General features: G+C 37.8%; 1 protein-coding gene across 1 annotated transcript in view; it reads left to right on the top strand.

Annotated features, from left to right (window-relative positions):
• The window catches only part of LOC118801317 (NACHT, LRR and PYD domains-containing protein 3-like), a gene marked incomplete at its 3' end in the record, with an annotated part of 38,598 nt that overhangs the window by 14,061 nt on the left and 8,457 nt on the right, over positions 1–16,080 (top strand). The window contains exons 7-11 of the mRNA XM_036561573.1: positions 1,626–1,799; positions 3,449–3,622; positions 12,067–12,240; positions 13,171–13,347; positions 14,417–14,593. Coding sequence (XP_036417466.1) covers positions 1,626–1,799; positions 3,449–3,622; positions 12,067–12,240; positions 13,171–13,347; positions 14,417–14,593 — 876 coding nt within the window. The remainder of the gene's footprint in view (positions 1–1,625; positions 1,800–3,448; positions 3,623–12,066; positions 12,241–13,170; positions 13,348–14,416; positions 14,594–16,080) is intronic.

The raw sequence follows: 16,080 nt of genomic DNA, 5'->3' as shown, positions 1-16,080 counted from the left end.
CAGTGAAAGGATGCACAGAAACACCTGAGGATGATTTCAGATCTGAAGCAGCTTGATTTTCTCCTCTCTCTCTCAAAAGATGAAAGCTTTAAGTGCTGTTTATCTGATGGGGACAGTTCTGGTGTCTACCAGGTCTTGCAGGTGGTTGTTAGGAGGCCCATTTTCTCTGTAGCTTTTAATCAGTTTTTGATCAAGTTTTGAAATCTGCTTTTTCACTTTTCTTTTTATTTTGCCCTTCTTTATCCAATTATTGACTACTTTTGTTATTTAATAGTTCCAGTGTATGTATCCACTTCAAATTTACAGTGAATTATTTAGCTCTTTGTATGTTTTCAAATGCATAAACAAAGATATATTTAAAAAATATTTAAGAATTCTGTCTAATCATTGGACTGTAAGTGAGAATCCAACAGTCACTTGAAAAAATTGCAGGCTGAGCTGAAAGCAGCAGGAACAACAATTACACAGAGAACAGTAAGCAAAGCACTGCACTGCAAATTTGACCTGTGCTATGTTGTGTCCAACATTATAAATAAGCATTTACAGAAATCTAAAATATTTTGCAACAATGTACTCTGGTCAGACTAAACAAAAATAGATATCTTTGTCAATAGTTCATCCTGTCTGGAGAATAAAAGGGTTGTGCGCATGATTCCAAAACCAACCACAGTGAAGTACAAAGGTGGACAGATCATATGAGGCTGTCTCTCCGCAAATGGTGCAAACATTACTGGGGCAATGCACCTCTTTAAAGAAAACATGAATGGAGTGATGTGCCAGGGCATAAGAGAATTTAATCTTAATGGCCAAGCAATAGGAGAAGATAAATATTTCAGCAAGATAATGATCCCAAACATACAGCAAAAACAACTTAAGACTAGTATAATGAAGACAGAGGACCCCAAATTATCTCCAAGGACTGGCTGTTCATAAAAACCTCCATCACCTACAAAGCTGATCCCTTTTGGCTCCAGAGGATCTGGGAAATTACCATCAGGTGGGATAAAGGTGACATGCACAGCCATCTCATTGTCATTTATGAGGGTCTCTTGCAACCTTCCTTTGAAAAACTCTTCTCCTTGCCTCTAGAGAAAACATTTCCAGCCATAAGTTCAGCAGGAATATATAAAGATTTCTCTTTAGCAAGCAGAACCACCATGGCTGGCAAAGATTCTGCCAGTTTTAAGATACTGGACTTCCAAAATAAACACTGATTCATAACTGCCACCAACTGCAAAGTTTTGGTGAGAAGGACAGAAATTGCCAAAAAAAAAAAAAATTAACTGTGTCTTTCAGGACAAAACAGTGCCCTCCAGTGTCCAGCTTGGGAATTGTTGTACCCCTCCTCATTGATGAACATGTTTTCAAAGGAGCTCATATTCTTGTTAAATAACAACTATTGACTATTTGTTGGTCATCACAGCTCCCAATCAGATTATTGTTTCAAGTTAAGTAATGTTGATAGAGATTCCATACATACATTCAAAATAATTCTCTGTATAGTTTTTTTTTAATTATTTTTGAAGGGTGGTTCGATAACAGTAACTACTTTATAATCAACTTTGTCCCCTTTGTCTGTGTGTTGAGCTGTAAGTCTGAGGAGTTTTTTCTTTTTGTCTCTGCAGGCTGTCTAGCTGCAGTATTACAGATGAAGGCTGTGCTGATCTGGTCAAAGCTCTGATGTCAAACCCCTCACACCTGAGAGAGCTGAATCTGAATGACAATAATCCAGGAGATTCAGGAGTGAAGGAGCTCTCTGATCTACTGAAGGATCCACACTGTAAACTGGAGAAACTACAGTGAGTTACTGACTTACTGTCTCTGTACATTCCATTTCAGACCAATGTGAAAAGTTTTTGATAGCTTTGCCCAAAAAAAACTATAACATCCCTGTTTAAATTACATTAGGTTTTGTCAATTTCCTGTGTGAAAATCAGTGAATACATCCTCTACAGAGGACAAACTTCTGCACATTTTAAAATACATTTACTGAAAATAAAACAAATTCAATTAGTTAAATTCAGCAAAAAATAGAGCTTATTATAGAGATAGCTTATCTTGCAATTAGGTATGTATTAGTAAGGGCCTCTTGACAACTACACATCCTTTCAGACTCATAGCACTGAGTTGTCTTCTCACATTGGAAGGATAGACAGAAACATCTGGAAACTTTGTCTCCCATTTAATCTTTACTTAAGAAATCTCATTATGTTAGCTGATTCATATAGCCCTTGAGTTACATTAGAAATTCTTATTCTCTTTGTGTTTTAATCATTTCTTGTATAGTCCTTTATAGTATGAAACTTTGGGTACTCCATGTTGTAAGATTGTAGGATTGTATAGAGTCATTATTCAGATACTTATGAGTGCATATTTATATCATTTTGTCTCTGTCCTATGCTAACAGGACTGCAGGTAGTATTGTGGTCTTAATGCCCTATTATGAATTATGAAATGTGTAGCCAAAATGATTTTTGTCTCTTGCTCTATTTCTCTGCCTTGAAATAGTGGTCCAGACTATTAGTGTAGTTAAGACATGTTTGTCCATGATATCCAACATTTAGCCAGTCAAACAACATAGATTTAGTTTGCAGTAAAGGAATAAAGATTACCTCTTCCAATCAAAACAGAGGAAAGTGAATATTTAGTCAGACAGACGTAAGAAGAACAAATCAGGGCCCTGGCTCCACCTTTTTGTTTGAACAGTTATTCTCAAATCTGCTAAACTATGTGTTGTTAGTCTATTTGTTTTGTTTTTGTTTTTTTCTCATTGTAAGCCTGCTCCATGTTAAGCTGAAGGAGAGTTGGAGGGGTCTATCATATGGCCAGCGAGAGACCACACACCAAAAGTTTAGAAATAGCTTTATAATTATTCAACATTGTAGGACCTTTTTACAGTTGAACAATAAAATTAGATTTCCAGATCAATGGAATTTCATGTGTATCTAATGAAAGATTAAAAATATAAGTTATAGGTGCTGCAATAACATCAGCCACTAGCTTTTAAAACAATGGATCTATATTATCATGTCCTGCTGTTTTATTTGTGTCTAAAAGCTTAAGAGCTTTATGCACTTTAGAACTAGAGATCTGTTTAAAACTAAGCGACAATTGTCCGCTATGTTCACTCTCAGTATTCACACTGTTAAATTTCATGATTTCAAGATTTATTAAATCAAAAATCAAGTTTAAGTGTGTGGGGGCAATTTTATGTATTTTCTACTTCAAATTAAGTCAAAGTGAGCTTTACTGTAATTCACACTATACAACAAGGAGTGCACAGCTGAACGAGATTACGTATCTCCAGCTACGATGTGCAAAATATACATAAATATAACAAAGGCAACTGCACATAGACATACTAAACAGCATCGACAGACATAAAAAAAAACATACAGATAGAAATGAAAATAAGAAATATTGCATGTTTTTTTTTCTCTCTCTGCAGACTGTCTCACTGCAGTATTACAGATGAAGGCTGTGCTGAACTGGGTAAAGCTCTGAAGTTAAACCCATCACACCTGAGAGAGCTGAACCTGAAAAACAATAAACCAGGAGACTCAGGAGTGAAGGAGCTCTCTGATCTACTGAAGGATCCACACTGTAAACTTGAGAAACTACAGTGAGTTACTGACTTACTGTCTCTATACATTCCAGTTCAGACCAGTGTAAAACATTTTTGATAGCTCTGCACCCTCCAAAAAAATTAGAGCATCCCTGTTCAAATTACATTACGTTTTATTTATTTCTTTCAAAAAAATCAGTGAATACATCCTCTACAGAGAAGGCTTCTACACATTTTAATACACTTTTAGTGAAGATATCCAATTAATTAAATACAGCAACAATTAAGAACTGTGAACTGAAAGTTTATATTTATGCTTGTTCATTTTTGCTTAATTTGCAATTAGGTATGTATATTAGTAAGGATGTTAGAATCTCACATTTTGTCTAGGGCACTGAGGGATCAGTAACATGTGGCATTAAAAGACTGAACTGGCAATTATTGATTAATAGCTGGAGGAACAGGTCAATAGAGATTTGGAAGCCATTTTATTAAAAGAAAACTACAACAAAATAGTATGCTATGATGCATAGTGCCACACTGAATGAATCAAACTGTGGACAGCACTAAAAAAAGAACAAAACTAACCAGGCTTGCTTACTGTGAAACAAAAAGTACTTAGTTAAAAGAAAAAAAAGGAAACAAAAGCTAACTAGTCTACACTTTCCTGGCCAGTAAAAAGTACACATGGCGGTGCCCACCCTCTGATCTAGGGAACTAGACAGAGTAGATTCTTACCTGTTTGGAACAAATCCAAATAAATCAAACAATCTATGGTAAAACTAAAATAAAAATGTGCAAGTAAAAGAACCAAAACTACAGCACTTCCCCAACACAAGAGACAAACTTTTGTACACTAAATTAAAATAAGTACTGGTAAAATACCTAAAAAAAAAAAAAAAGCACACTCCAAACACAAGAGAGGTTAGGGCGAAGTTGTGGGCTAGAGGTTAGGGAACCAGACTTGTGACCAGAACGTTGCTGATTTTTTTCCTCAGAGCTGATAGGACATGACTGAAGTGCCCTTGAGCAAGGCACCTAACCCTGTGGGATTAATAAAGGGGAACTTAAGTTTAAAAACACAAACTATCACAGCACACATGTGATCAGTCCTCTCTCTTTTCAGCCATCTTAAAGGCCTCTTTTAAAGCATAGCGCCCCGCAAAAGACCCAAAATATGTGCTTACAGGTAACATGGCTTCTTGATTAACTACTTTATAACTGAGTCAACTTCATCTCCCATTTAATCTTTACTTAAGGGATCTCATTATTCATGTAGCCCTTGAGTTATGTTAGAACTTCTTATTCTTTTTGTCTTTTATTCATTTCTTGTGTAGTCCTTTATAGTGGGAAACTTTGGGTAATTATTAGTGTAATTGAAACATTTGTCCATGACGTCCAACATTTAGCCAGTCAAGTAACATAGATTTAGTTTGAAGTAAAGAAATGAAGATTAAATTTTCCAATCAGAATCAAGGAAAGTGAATATTTAGTTAGACAAACACAAAAAGAACAAATCAACAAACTGGCCTCCACCTCAAAGGAGGTTGGTTTTTTCACTTATCGGAAGCCTTGCTCCATGCAAAGCTGAAGGAGAGTTGGAGGAGCCTAGGAGAATGTCTGGATTTGGTCCCCAGTTAGTCTCATAGCGACAGCAGCATTCTGTTACCTCATTGGTTTGGACGAATTTAATCGCTGAATGGCGTATTAAGCTGCTCCCTGCAGATGGCCTGTAGCCCGACAGCCGCCTCAATCTGAATACCATTTTAAAATAAAAATGAAATATGCTGTAACTTATCACTAATGTGGTGGTATATTCTAGTAGAGCTTAAATGGGTGGAAAGAGAATTGCATATGTTCAAAACCCAATAATCTCCAAGGTAAAACACATAAGAGGGCAGACTGACATTTTCTGCACCCAGTGTTGGTGGAAAGTCAGTAAAACCTGCTGAGGCACCCTCTCAACATTTTTAGCAAATGAACGAATGAATGAACAAATCAAATAATAATAATAATAATAATAATAATAATAATAATAACAACAATGACAATAATAATAATAATAATAATAATAATAATAATAATAATAATAATAATGTTTTTCAAGTAAGCTAGATTCAATACAAAGAAACTTCAAATTAGACACATTTGTCTATATTTATTGTTTTTTCAACAAAGCATTCTGCATGCATCTTCAGACATCTTCTGGATTGCAATGTCATATCTGTAGGTGTCTATCCATGTCCAGGTAGTAATACTGAGTGTTTACAGAAAACTTCTACATGGATTGGTTTCTGACAAAACTTTGAAAGCAGCTTTAAATCCATAAAAATTGGTAGTGAAGGTTCAAGGATGTGCATTCAATAGTCTTCAACAATGATGGGGTGCAGCAGATCAACAGTAATATTCTGGTAACTGGAGTAAAACAACAAAAGAAACAAGGAAGTCATTTTATAAAACAAACAACTGCATTTAACTACATACAGCTGGCCACAACAGAGCCACATTAAAAAGATTAAAATGTAACAAGGGACATTGCAAACTGTAGAGAAGGACATCATTTGTAAAAACAGGAGGGCCTTAAACAGGGGGAAAGGGCGTGCAGATTCAATATACATGATCCTACAGGATTTAGAATATATTATCTTTCAATATTTTTTAATTGTTAGAAGTGAGCTCAAAATCTAAATGGGCAGAGCTAAATGGTCCAAATTGCAAAGTTGTTTGAATTAGGAAAAAGATAAATTTTGTCTGTAAAAATTTAGATTTATGAGTGATGAGGCAAAACACATTTTTCTGTGCTATAGCGCCCCCTTTAGGCTGAAGGGCTCATGTTGTGCTCCTGAAAAGTGGGGAGCACTACTACCTATTGACCAAGTTTCATGTCTCTAGGACCTACGGTTTGGTCTGAGCGATTCATTTTATGGCAGAAAAATAATATTAACAATATAGCCGCAAGCAGTGATTTGCATGATCCAAGCTTCTTTGCAAGTTCGCCCATCATTGCTATTTTGGCCACGCCTCTCCTCGGGTACATGTCAGTAAAGATTTGTACATATATATGAACTTTAATTGTCATTGATTCAGGACAAAGTAGCAGCATAAACAAATCTTATGCCAGACAATATTTGGCTGCCTAACATTTTTTGGCTCATGAATCAACTGAAAGTGGTGGAAATATTAACTTAATTAACTGTTTTGATAAATGTGGCTGTCTTATACTTTTAAAATGCTGCAGTCAAGTTCCATGTCAAACAGCACTTTATGTTATAGTGCCACCTAGCAATGCAGTTGCACCAAACTCTGTAGATCACTCACAACCCCCCTAGTGTACATGAAGTTTCATAACAGTCGGTCAATGAGTTTGAGTTAGAGCTGTATATGCATGATTTTTGCAATATAAGCTTCACTCCTATTTTTGGGTGGGGCCTGGATGCTACACAGTGTTTCAATGGTATAAATGGTATAGAGGGAATAAACACTGAAAAAAGCTGCATTAAAGGAAATGAAAGTAGGTAAAATCAATTCTTTGGCCATATAGTTCATTAACAGTGGGCTATAGTTGTCAAGCAGTATAAGAGTTGGAGATGATTCCATAAATAGCACAATGATTAAATAATGTGTAGCACAATGGCATTAATATAGAATTCAACTGATCTGCATGGTCATATGTGTGTATGTTTACTATATGGAGTATATGCGCGTATATTTGGAGTATTTTGGCTCTGCCAATCAGATTGTAAAACCAGGACTGCCCTTTATTAAAATGTGTTTAGACATTCTGTTGATCTTATAAATTATGTTAAGTTCAGTGTGCAATAGCGCATCTGTCTGTATACTGGAGCTATTTGTCCTCAACTTGTGATGAATAAAATAATTAAATTAGTTGTACAAGTTAATTGGTGTAATTCCAGGTTTATATTGGAGTGGTATAAGTAGAGCAAAAACATGCATTGTAAGAAATCGGACTCATTTCTTTGCTTGCGCTTGAAGTCAGAAAAAAAAACACAACATTTTTTGCTTCCATTTGCAATAATAGTGGATCTTGGGAGGTAGCACAAATGCAATTTTGGATCAATATGGGTTTTAAAATAGCACAATGCTGCTGGATTTTGAATGTTACGCCCCTTTGATTCACGATTACACCTACCAGTGCACGTGGATCCTTTCTGACCAAGAAAATAGCAATTAGGAACAAAGGCAAAAAATACAAGTGGGTTATTACTTTTATGAAAAGGCAGTGAAATTAAATATACTATATTATGATTATATTTTAATGATACTATTATCAATAGGAATAATATTAATTTTAACATTAATAATGATAGTACGGGCAATGAAGTTATTGTTATAAAATTAATAAATAAATAATTTAGTTATTTCATTCTGTATTAATTAGCTGCCTGTTTTGCAATTAGCAGCCACAGCTGAATTATTAGTCCATATTTTTTTAGGAATTAATTATTAACCAAAGTGAATTATTTATGTGAAGTTGACTATTTTATTTTAGGAAGTGGGATAGGACTGAGTTTGAAGTCAGCACAATAGTATGCTGAGGTTAAAACACTGAACTGGGCATGCATCTAAATGAAAATATGGCTGCTAATTCTGTGCTTGTGTGTTGGTGGGAGGCTGTCCAATGCCAATCAGATATGCCAAGGAGCCCCGCGGTGGTCAAGTTCAGTTTCTCAACTTTCAATGTTGGTGGTAGTGGTAAAATAAATTGGATTTTGATGTTTTTGGGGGCCACAAATGCCAAATATCTCATTGTTCAAATCCAGGCAGCAGGCCTACTGTACAACAAACATTAAAAGAGTATAGTGCATTCTCCTGACTTTTTCTTTTTGCTTAAATAAGCAACACACACAGTTAAGATTCCACTCTAATAATCATCCATTTTCACAATATGATGTTGGCACCATGCCAGAGCCATGCTTTGTGTGTGGTTGAATGTAATTGCCATGGCCGGAGAAGAGATCCTTAACTGTGAGGTAACCTTTTACTCACTTCTGAAACAAAAGTAATAGTAAGTGAATTAAATTGCTTGTTCCCACTACACTGATTTCTAAAAAAGAAGTTGGCTTAGCAAATCTCCTGATCTGAATTCCACTGAAAATGTATTGAGGATTTTAAAATTGCAACAGTCCAACAGAGGGACCCTTGTAACCTTGCAAATTATGGACTGTATGTCAAGATGAATTAATGAAAATTCAACCACAGTGATACAAAAATTTCCACAAAATTCCACAAATTTCTACTTCTTACTGTAAACTTCTCAAAGCTGTAATTGCCATATATACACTGGAAATATATTAAAAAACAAAGGTGTCTGAATGTTTTCTCTTAGTGTATTTCAAATGGAATTAAGAATTTCATGCAAAGAAGAGGTTTGACTCATTACACACGTAAATCTCTGACTTTAAAGTATCTAAACCAAGCTGCTTACAACCGAGAATATAGTATGATTCCTTCTGGCTTCTATAGTATGATTCCTTCTCATCAGTGTTTCACAGAAAGTCTAGGCTAAAGACTTTACCAGTTCCTAAATGAATTAGAATAGGCATCTCTGCAGTAGCTTTGGTTTGTGAGATCAAACTTGAAACTCAGATTTAAAACTGAGCCCTATCAAAATGAAAAAGGCCCATGACTAGACCAAATAATGTTTCATTACATCATAGTGTTTCAAAATGTTTTGAATATTTTCCTGCATTTTGGTACACATGAAAAGAAGCACAAGCTGCTGTTCTGGGATCACAATGTTTTGACCCAAAATAGATCTAAAATGAAAGTCTGAAAATCCTCTCTGATTCCTGTTACTTTTGACTTTTCCGCAATTTGACTTTGGCATTTGTTTTAAAGACAATGGAAAGTCATTATTTGTGGAGAAAAGACACACCAAATTACATTATTATTTTTATTATTATCATCATCATCATCATCATCATCATCATCATCATCATCATCATCTTTTGAAAAAGACCTAGGGCTGCAGACATGGACGTCATCATTCAGATACACAGCAGCAGACATGGGGCCCCAGCAGCACAGTTTGGGCCTCTTGTGGCCGTCATCGTCGTCATCCCCTCTCTGGCAGCTGATGTCCTCCTCCCACTGTCACTTACGTCCCTCGGCGGTTTTCTGGATTTGTGCTCCATCCCCCACTCACTCGCGGTCTAAGCCAACAACCCCTGGGAAAGACCCAGTGCAGGGCGGAAGGGCGGGAGAGCAAAGCCGTGGCCTGGGTAGGGGCTCCATCAGCGGCCTGTCAGGGGAGGCTGTGCTGGCAGCAGACAGAGGCTGGGGCCTCAGCGGCATATTCGCGAGCAGGTGGGGGAGGGGAAAAAAGGGCAAACTCCGAGCCTTCTCGGAGTGGGAGTGGGAGTGGGAGGGGAGAGAAGGAGCATCCCCATCTTCCCTGCAGCGATGACAGAGGGAGAAGGAGATCCAGTCCTCCTCCGAGCAGGGAGAGGAGGGAGAAGGAGATCTCTGAATGTCATCGGAGCAGGAATAGGACGGTAAAAAGTGGGGTCAGGAGTCCCCCTCTCACCCCACCTGGGAACCCCAAGCCTTCTCAGAGCTGAGACCGGAGTCTTGGGGTTCCCAGGTAGGGTGAGAGGGGGCTCCTGACCCCGTGCACACCAAGGGTTGCTGCTCCGCCAACAGGTTCCTGCCCATCTGACGGTTCACCACCTTCTGCTCCTCAAGCTGCTTCCATCGCTTTTCAGTGTCACCTTCAGCTCCCACCAGCTGGCCAGGTGCAGGTGTAGGAGGGTCTTAAGGGCCTCCTCTTCTGCCTTGGAGACTCCCTTGGTGCGTTGTGCTACCCCAGGCTCAAGGAGGATGCTGGAGGTAGGAAAAATGTTTGCAGCAGCCATTTTACTTTATTTCTCCACCAAACAAAGACAACAAATGAAACAAAATCAAAGCTATGCTGCCCAATTTTCAGTGGCCTTCAACTGGGATTTTCAGTCTTTGTCTCAGTTGAGCTTTTCAGTTTTTCACTCAATCTGTCGGGCTGCTGCTGCTGCTCATGCCTCCCTCCCTCTCTGCTCCCTCTGTGCTCTTTTTAAAGGGTGCTCACAAGCACCTGAGATGAGAGGGAACGAGATCTCATTGCTCCACTTCTCCATCACCAGCAGCTTAGCCACCGTCACTTGCATCTCTTGGCAGCGTTCAGGATTTGCGCTCCATCCTCCACTCACTCACGGTTCTCTCCCCGCCATCCACGCGGGGCTTCATCCTGAAAACTGAAAAGTAAATACGTACATAAATACACAATACTACTCTTACACTCCACTCCCTACAGTTTAACCTGCAGGGGTCACTTAGGTGAAAACAAATAAAAACATACTGCTATGCTAGTATTAACACTAGCAATCATTTACAGTAACAAGGCCACTGTTTCAAGATCATGCAAAACATAATCAGCAGGTATTCTGGTCCACAGCAAGCAATTAGCATGAAACAAGCTTTAGCTACATATCAAGAGTACAGGATACAAAGTTAAAATCAAGTACTAAAAACTAGAATCTAAAGATCAAAGGCTAAAGGCTAACAAACGAATGCATAAACCTGGCCTCAGGCTGATATTCAGAGCATCTAGGGAGCAAAGCTCGCCTGATAAAATGCTGGTCAGAATTATACATTCTGCTCAAAATCACCAGAGGATTATGATCAGTGTACACAATAGCATTTTGAGAGCTTGAAATCAACATAAACTTCAATGTGTTTTAATGCAAGTAACAAATCAAGAGGTTTTTTTTCTCAATAGTAGGAGTATTTTGACTGATAGAGTGAACTTTTTAGAAAAAGCTTATGCTGGGTGGTCCTAAAATACCAGTACCAGTGGCGTCCACCTCAGGATGATATTGTCTTCTGTGTGGTGTTGGATTGTTTAAGGGTGGTCATGTCTTGGGACACTTTCCACTTAAGCTGGTGTGCTTCTTGAGATGACACTGACAATGTGTCTTCATGGCACATTGACATAGGTTTCACACAGGCTGTAGCACAGCCCCTCCGGGCTTTTGCTCATGTCACCAAGTTTGCTCATTTTGACTTAGTGATTCTTCCACAGAAGCTCCCTGAGAACAAGGAGATATCTCCCCAGAATTAGGTACAATGGCAGGTCCATCACTCCCATGTTGATTAGATACTTGTGTTCTTCTTCCTCCACAGTGAGTTGGAGCTATGTATTGAGCTCAGAAATCTCAGAAAAACAGGCATAGTCAAAATATAAATAATTAAATTACAAGATGTTATTAAAAATTATTACAAATTATAAATTAAAAGTTTTTGCCACTGTTGGTGTCCAGTTAAAAACAGCTGCCTCCATACACTGTTGCAGTGCCATTAGACAGATGACTAAAAATGCCTCAGAGACGTTTTTGGTGTGAAATGGTCTTTGCTCTGTATTGTGCTCTGTGTATGTTTTTCTGTCTGTGTGTGGGTGTGTTTGTGTCTGTTGATCTGTAAGTGTGAGGAGTTTCTTTTTCTCTCTACAGGTTGTCTGACTGCAGTATTAAACAGAAATGCTGTGCTGATCTGGTTAAAGCTCTGAAATCAAACCCCTCACACCTGAGAGAGCTGAACCTGAACTGGAATAAACTAGAAAATTCAGGAGTGAAGGAGCTCTCTGATCTACTGAAGGATTCACAATGTAAACTGGAGACACTAGAGTGAGTTACTCATATTACAAGTGGAAACCCTCAACTCTAGTGTGAGTGTTTGTGAGTATGTGTGTTGAAGAAAGAGAGAGAGGAAGGATTTGTGTGATAGGGAGTGCTCTTACTAGTCGACTAGTGCCAAGAGAAATAATGCAGAACATGCATGTATGAATTAGGTACATGAGATTTTTCCAGATAAATGCAGTAGTCTAATTACAGACTTTACTTAAACCCCATAGAAAACCAGTGGGATAAACTCAAGAGGAGATTCTATGAGTGTAGAGAGGCTCTGTATGCAGGAGTGGTCTCAGATCCTTTGCCATGTCTTCTCCAGTCTCATTAAGCATTATAGGAGAAGCTTAGAGCTATTATATTTGCAAACGGAGGCTGGGGTGCCAACAATTATGGCACACACAGATTTGAGAAAAATTGATCTTGATAAGATTTATTTTTTCTATTAATTGTTGTATTTCAAATAAAGGTTAGATTTTTGGTAATATTTTGAATGAAGGATTAGCAATAAAGAATGTTTTTACAGCTTGTTTTATTCATGTTTACCAGGGGTGTCAATATTTGGGGCAATGTATGTAGCTGTTTAATATTTAATATTTGTTTATATTTAAACAATTTTACAGCAGGTTATAAGATGACACAAACAGTTGTGTACTGCAACAAAATTGCAGTCATAAGTGTCGCCACTGTTGCTCTCAGGTTTTTTTTTTAAAAAAAAAAGCTCCCTTCGTACACCGTTACAATGCCAACAAGGCAGACATCAAAATTATTGTACATATATTCGTTTAGTTTTACAATAATGATATAATGCCATAAAAAGTGGGATTACAGTACATTTTAATGAAGGTTACACTGTATGTGTGTGTGTGTGTGTGTGTGTGTGTGTGTGTTGAGCTGTAAATGTGAGGAGTTTTACTTTTTCCCCCTCAGGCTAGAATGGTGCAGTATTACAGAGGATGGCTGTGCTGATCTGGTTAAAGCTCTGAAATCAAACCCCTCATCACAGCTGAAACAGCTGAATCTGAGCTACAATAATCCAGGAGAGTCAGGAGTGAAGGAGGTCTCTGATCTACTGAAGGATCCACACTGTAAACTGGAGACACTACAGTGAGTAACATATTACATCTGGAAAGCCACAGCTCTTGTACTTTTAGTATTGTGCTTGTGTGTATGTGAGTGAAAGAGAGAGTCAATTCCAGATCACGTTTAATAGTTAATGATGTTTGTAAGAAAAGTGGTGCTCAAAAAAGCAGCTCAGAAACTTTCAATTTAAAACATTGAACAAATGTATTTCCACAATTTTTACATACGGCACATAGTATGAGTCACTGACAATGTTGAAAGGGCACAAATCAAAGGTAGAGCTAACCTTTCCAGTATATGGCGCAAACTAGAAAGTCTAGATACAGACTTAAAACCGTATAAAGCCTACACTAACCAATTACATAGAGCTGTAAATGTATTACAGCAAAAATATTACAGTAAACATCTGAGCAATCATGCGGTAGAAGTGGTCATTACTTTGTAAAAACCAAGAACAATGAGAAAATATGAATGTTAACATGTTCATTTTATTTTATTCTTCAACCAAAAAATGTATTTTATGTGATAAGAAGTACATGGACATGTTGAATGTATCAGATGTATTCTAATTGGCTACTGAGCAGGGGTGCTCAATCCAGGTCCTGGAGATCTACCACCCTGCAGAATGTAGCTGCAGCCCAAATGTAACACACCTAATCCAGAAAATGAAGTGCTTTCAGGGCATCTGAACATCACAGTCAGGTTGTTTAGATCTGAACTCTCCACAGCTGTATGTAATTTTAACAGGTGAAAATAGAAATGAAAATGACCAGGAAGTAAGTATAACTTATTTACTAAAAAACAATTCTGCTCCGCAGAATGTAAATAAAATAGGATGAAAAGTGAGATTACAGGATTTCAGTGTGTTTCAATGGAGATTACACTTTATTCAGGCATTAGAAAGAAACAGCCTTGATGCATAAACCAAAAATGTTACAAAAGGCTGCATATTCCACAGATGAGAAATGTGCATCTAGTGTAGCCAGTGTGGACTGAAACATTGAGTGTGTGGGTGTTAAATCTGTGTTTTACTTTATTATGTATCATCTGTGTGTTGAGCTGTAAGTGTGAGGAGTTGTTCTTCTCTCTGCAGACTGTCTGGCTGCAGTATTACAGAGAAAAGCTGGGCTGCTCTGTTTAAAGCTCTGAAATCAACCCGCTCATCTTGCCTGAGAGAGCTGAATCTGAACTACAATAATCCAGGAGAGTCTGGAGTGAAGGAGCTCTCTGATCTACTGAAGGATCCACACTGTAAACAGGAGAAAATACAGTGAGTTTCTCATATTTTCTCCTGGAAGCCCTCATCTCTTTTACTTCCTGTATTGTGTGTGTGTGTGTGTGTGTGTGTGTGTGTGTGTGTGTGTGTGTGTGTGTGTGTGTGTGCGTGCGTGCGTGCGTATGAGTGAATTTATATATGTGATAGGGGTTGCAATGACCAGTAGACTAGTCAATTAATATCCACTGACCATCACTGGACAACTGTAGAGGCTGAAGTGCTTGATGTTGAAATATTATACATATAAAACAAAGTTCACTATTTAAAAATTGACTATAAAACAAAATTTCACTGTCAGCTGCAAGTTTTGTGAGACAACTCTGAGGGATAGATTACAGATCTCCAGAGTGTTAGGTACATTTTAATGTGCAAGAACTGCCTACTTTAACAGGAAAGGGGCAGTTGACTGACATACAAAATGACCAACCACAGAACATACTTGAGGAGTTAGATTTGTGACATTATAAGTCTGAATGGAAACATCTGAATCTGAATATTATTTTGTATCTGCCTTTTAATTCAGTTCAGAATTCCAAATTTAAGTTTTGTGAGAGAGTAATATATAATCTAAAACTGGACTTTATACAACCCCATTTCTGAAAAACGTGGGGCGCTCTGCAGAATGTAAATAAAAATAAGATGTAATGATATGCAAACCATGTAAACCATATTTTTTAAAGGAAAATACTACAAAAGACAACATATCAAATGTTGAAACTGAAAAATTTTGTTTTTTAAAAAAAATGCCAATTTTAAATTTAATGCCAAAAACATGTTCCAAAAAAGTTGGGGCGGGGGCATTTTTACCACTGTGTTTCATCACCTCTTCTTTTAACAACACTCTGTAAGCATTTGGGAAATGAGGAGACACTGCTGTAGTTTCGAAAGTGAAATGTTTTCCTGTTCTTGTTTGATATAGAATTTCAGCTGCTCCACAGTTCAGGGTCTCCTTTGTTATGTCATTTCATAATGCAGCAAATGTTTTCAGTGTTGGCAGGTCTGGACTGCAGGGAGGCCAGTTTAGAACCCAGACTCTCTTAATATGGAGCAATCCTGTTGTAATACATGCAGAATGTGGTTTGACATTGTCTTGCTGAAATAATCAAGGCCTTCCCTGAAAAAGACGTCATCTATATGGCAGCTGCCAAAACATGTATATCATTCAGCATTAATTGTGCCACATAGATGTGCATGTCACCCATGCCATGTGCGCTAATGCACCCCTATACCATCATGAATACTGGCTTTTGAACTGTACACTGATAACAAGCTGAGTGGTCTTTAGCACGGAGGACACAGCATCCATGATTTTCAAAAATAATTTCAAATGTTGATTTGTCAGACCACAGGACACTTCCCCTTAGTCCATTTTAAATGAGCCCAGGCCCAGAGAAGGTGGCAGCGTTTCTGGATCCTGTTTATATACGGTTTTCACAGACAGTGGTTTTCAGAAGTGTTTCTGAGCCCATGCAGTGATTACC

This window comes from Colossoma macropomum, unplaced genomic scaffold (genome assembly GCF_904425465.1).
Source record: "Colossoma macropomum unplaced genomic scaffold, Colossoma_macropomum, whole genome shotgun sequence".
NCBI lineage: Eukaryota > Metazoa > Chordata > Actinopteri > Characiformes > Serrasalmidae > Colossoma > Colossoma macropomum.
Note: the sequence above shows the minus strand (reverse complement) of the source record. Positions and strands in the feature narration are given on the sequence as shown.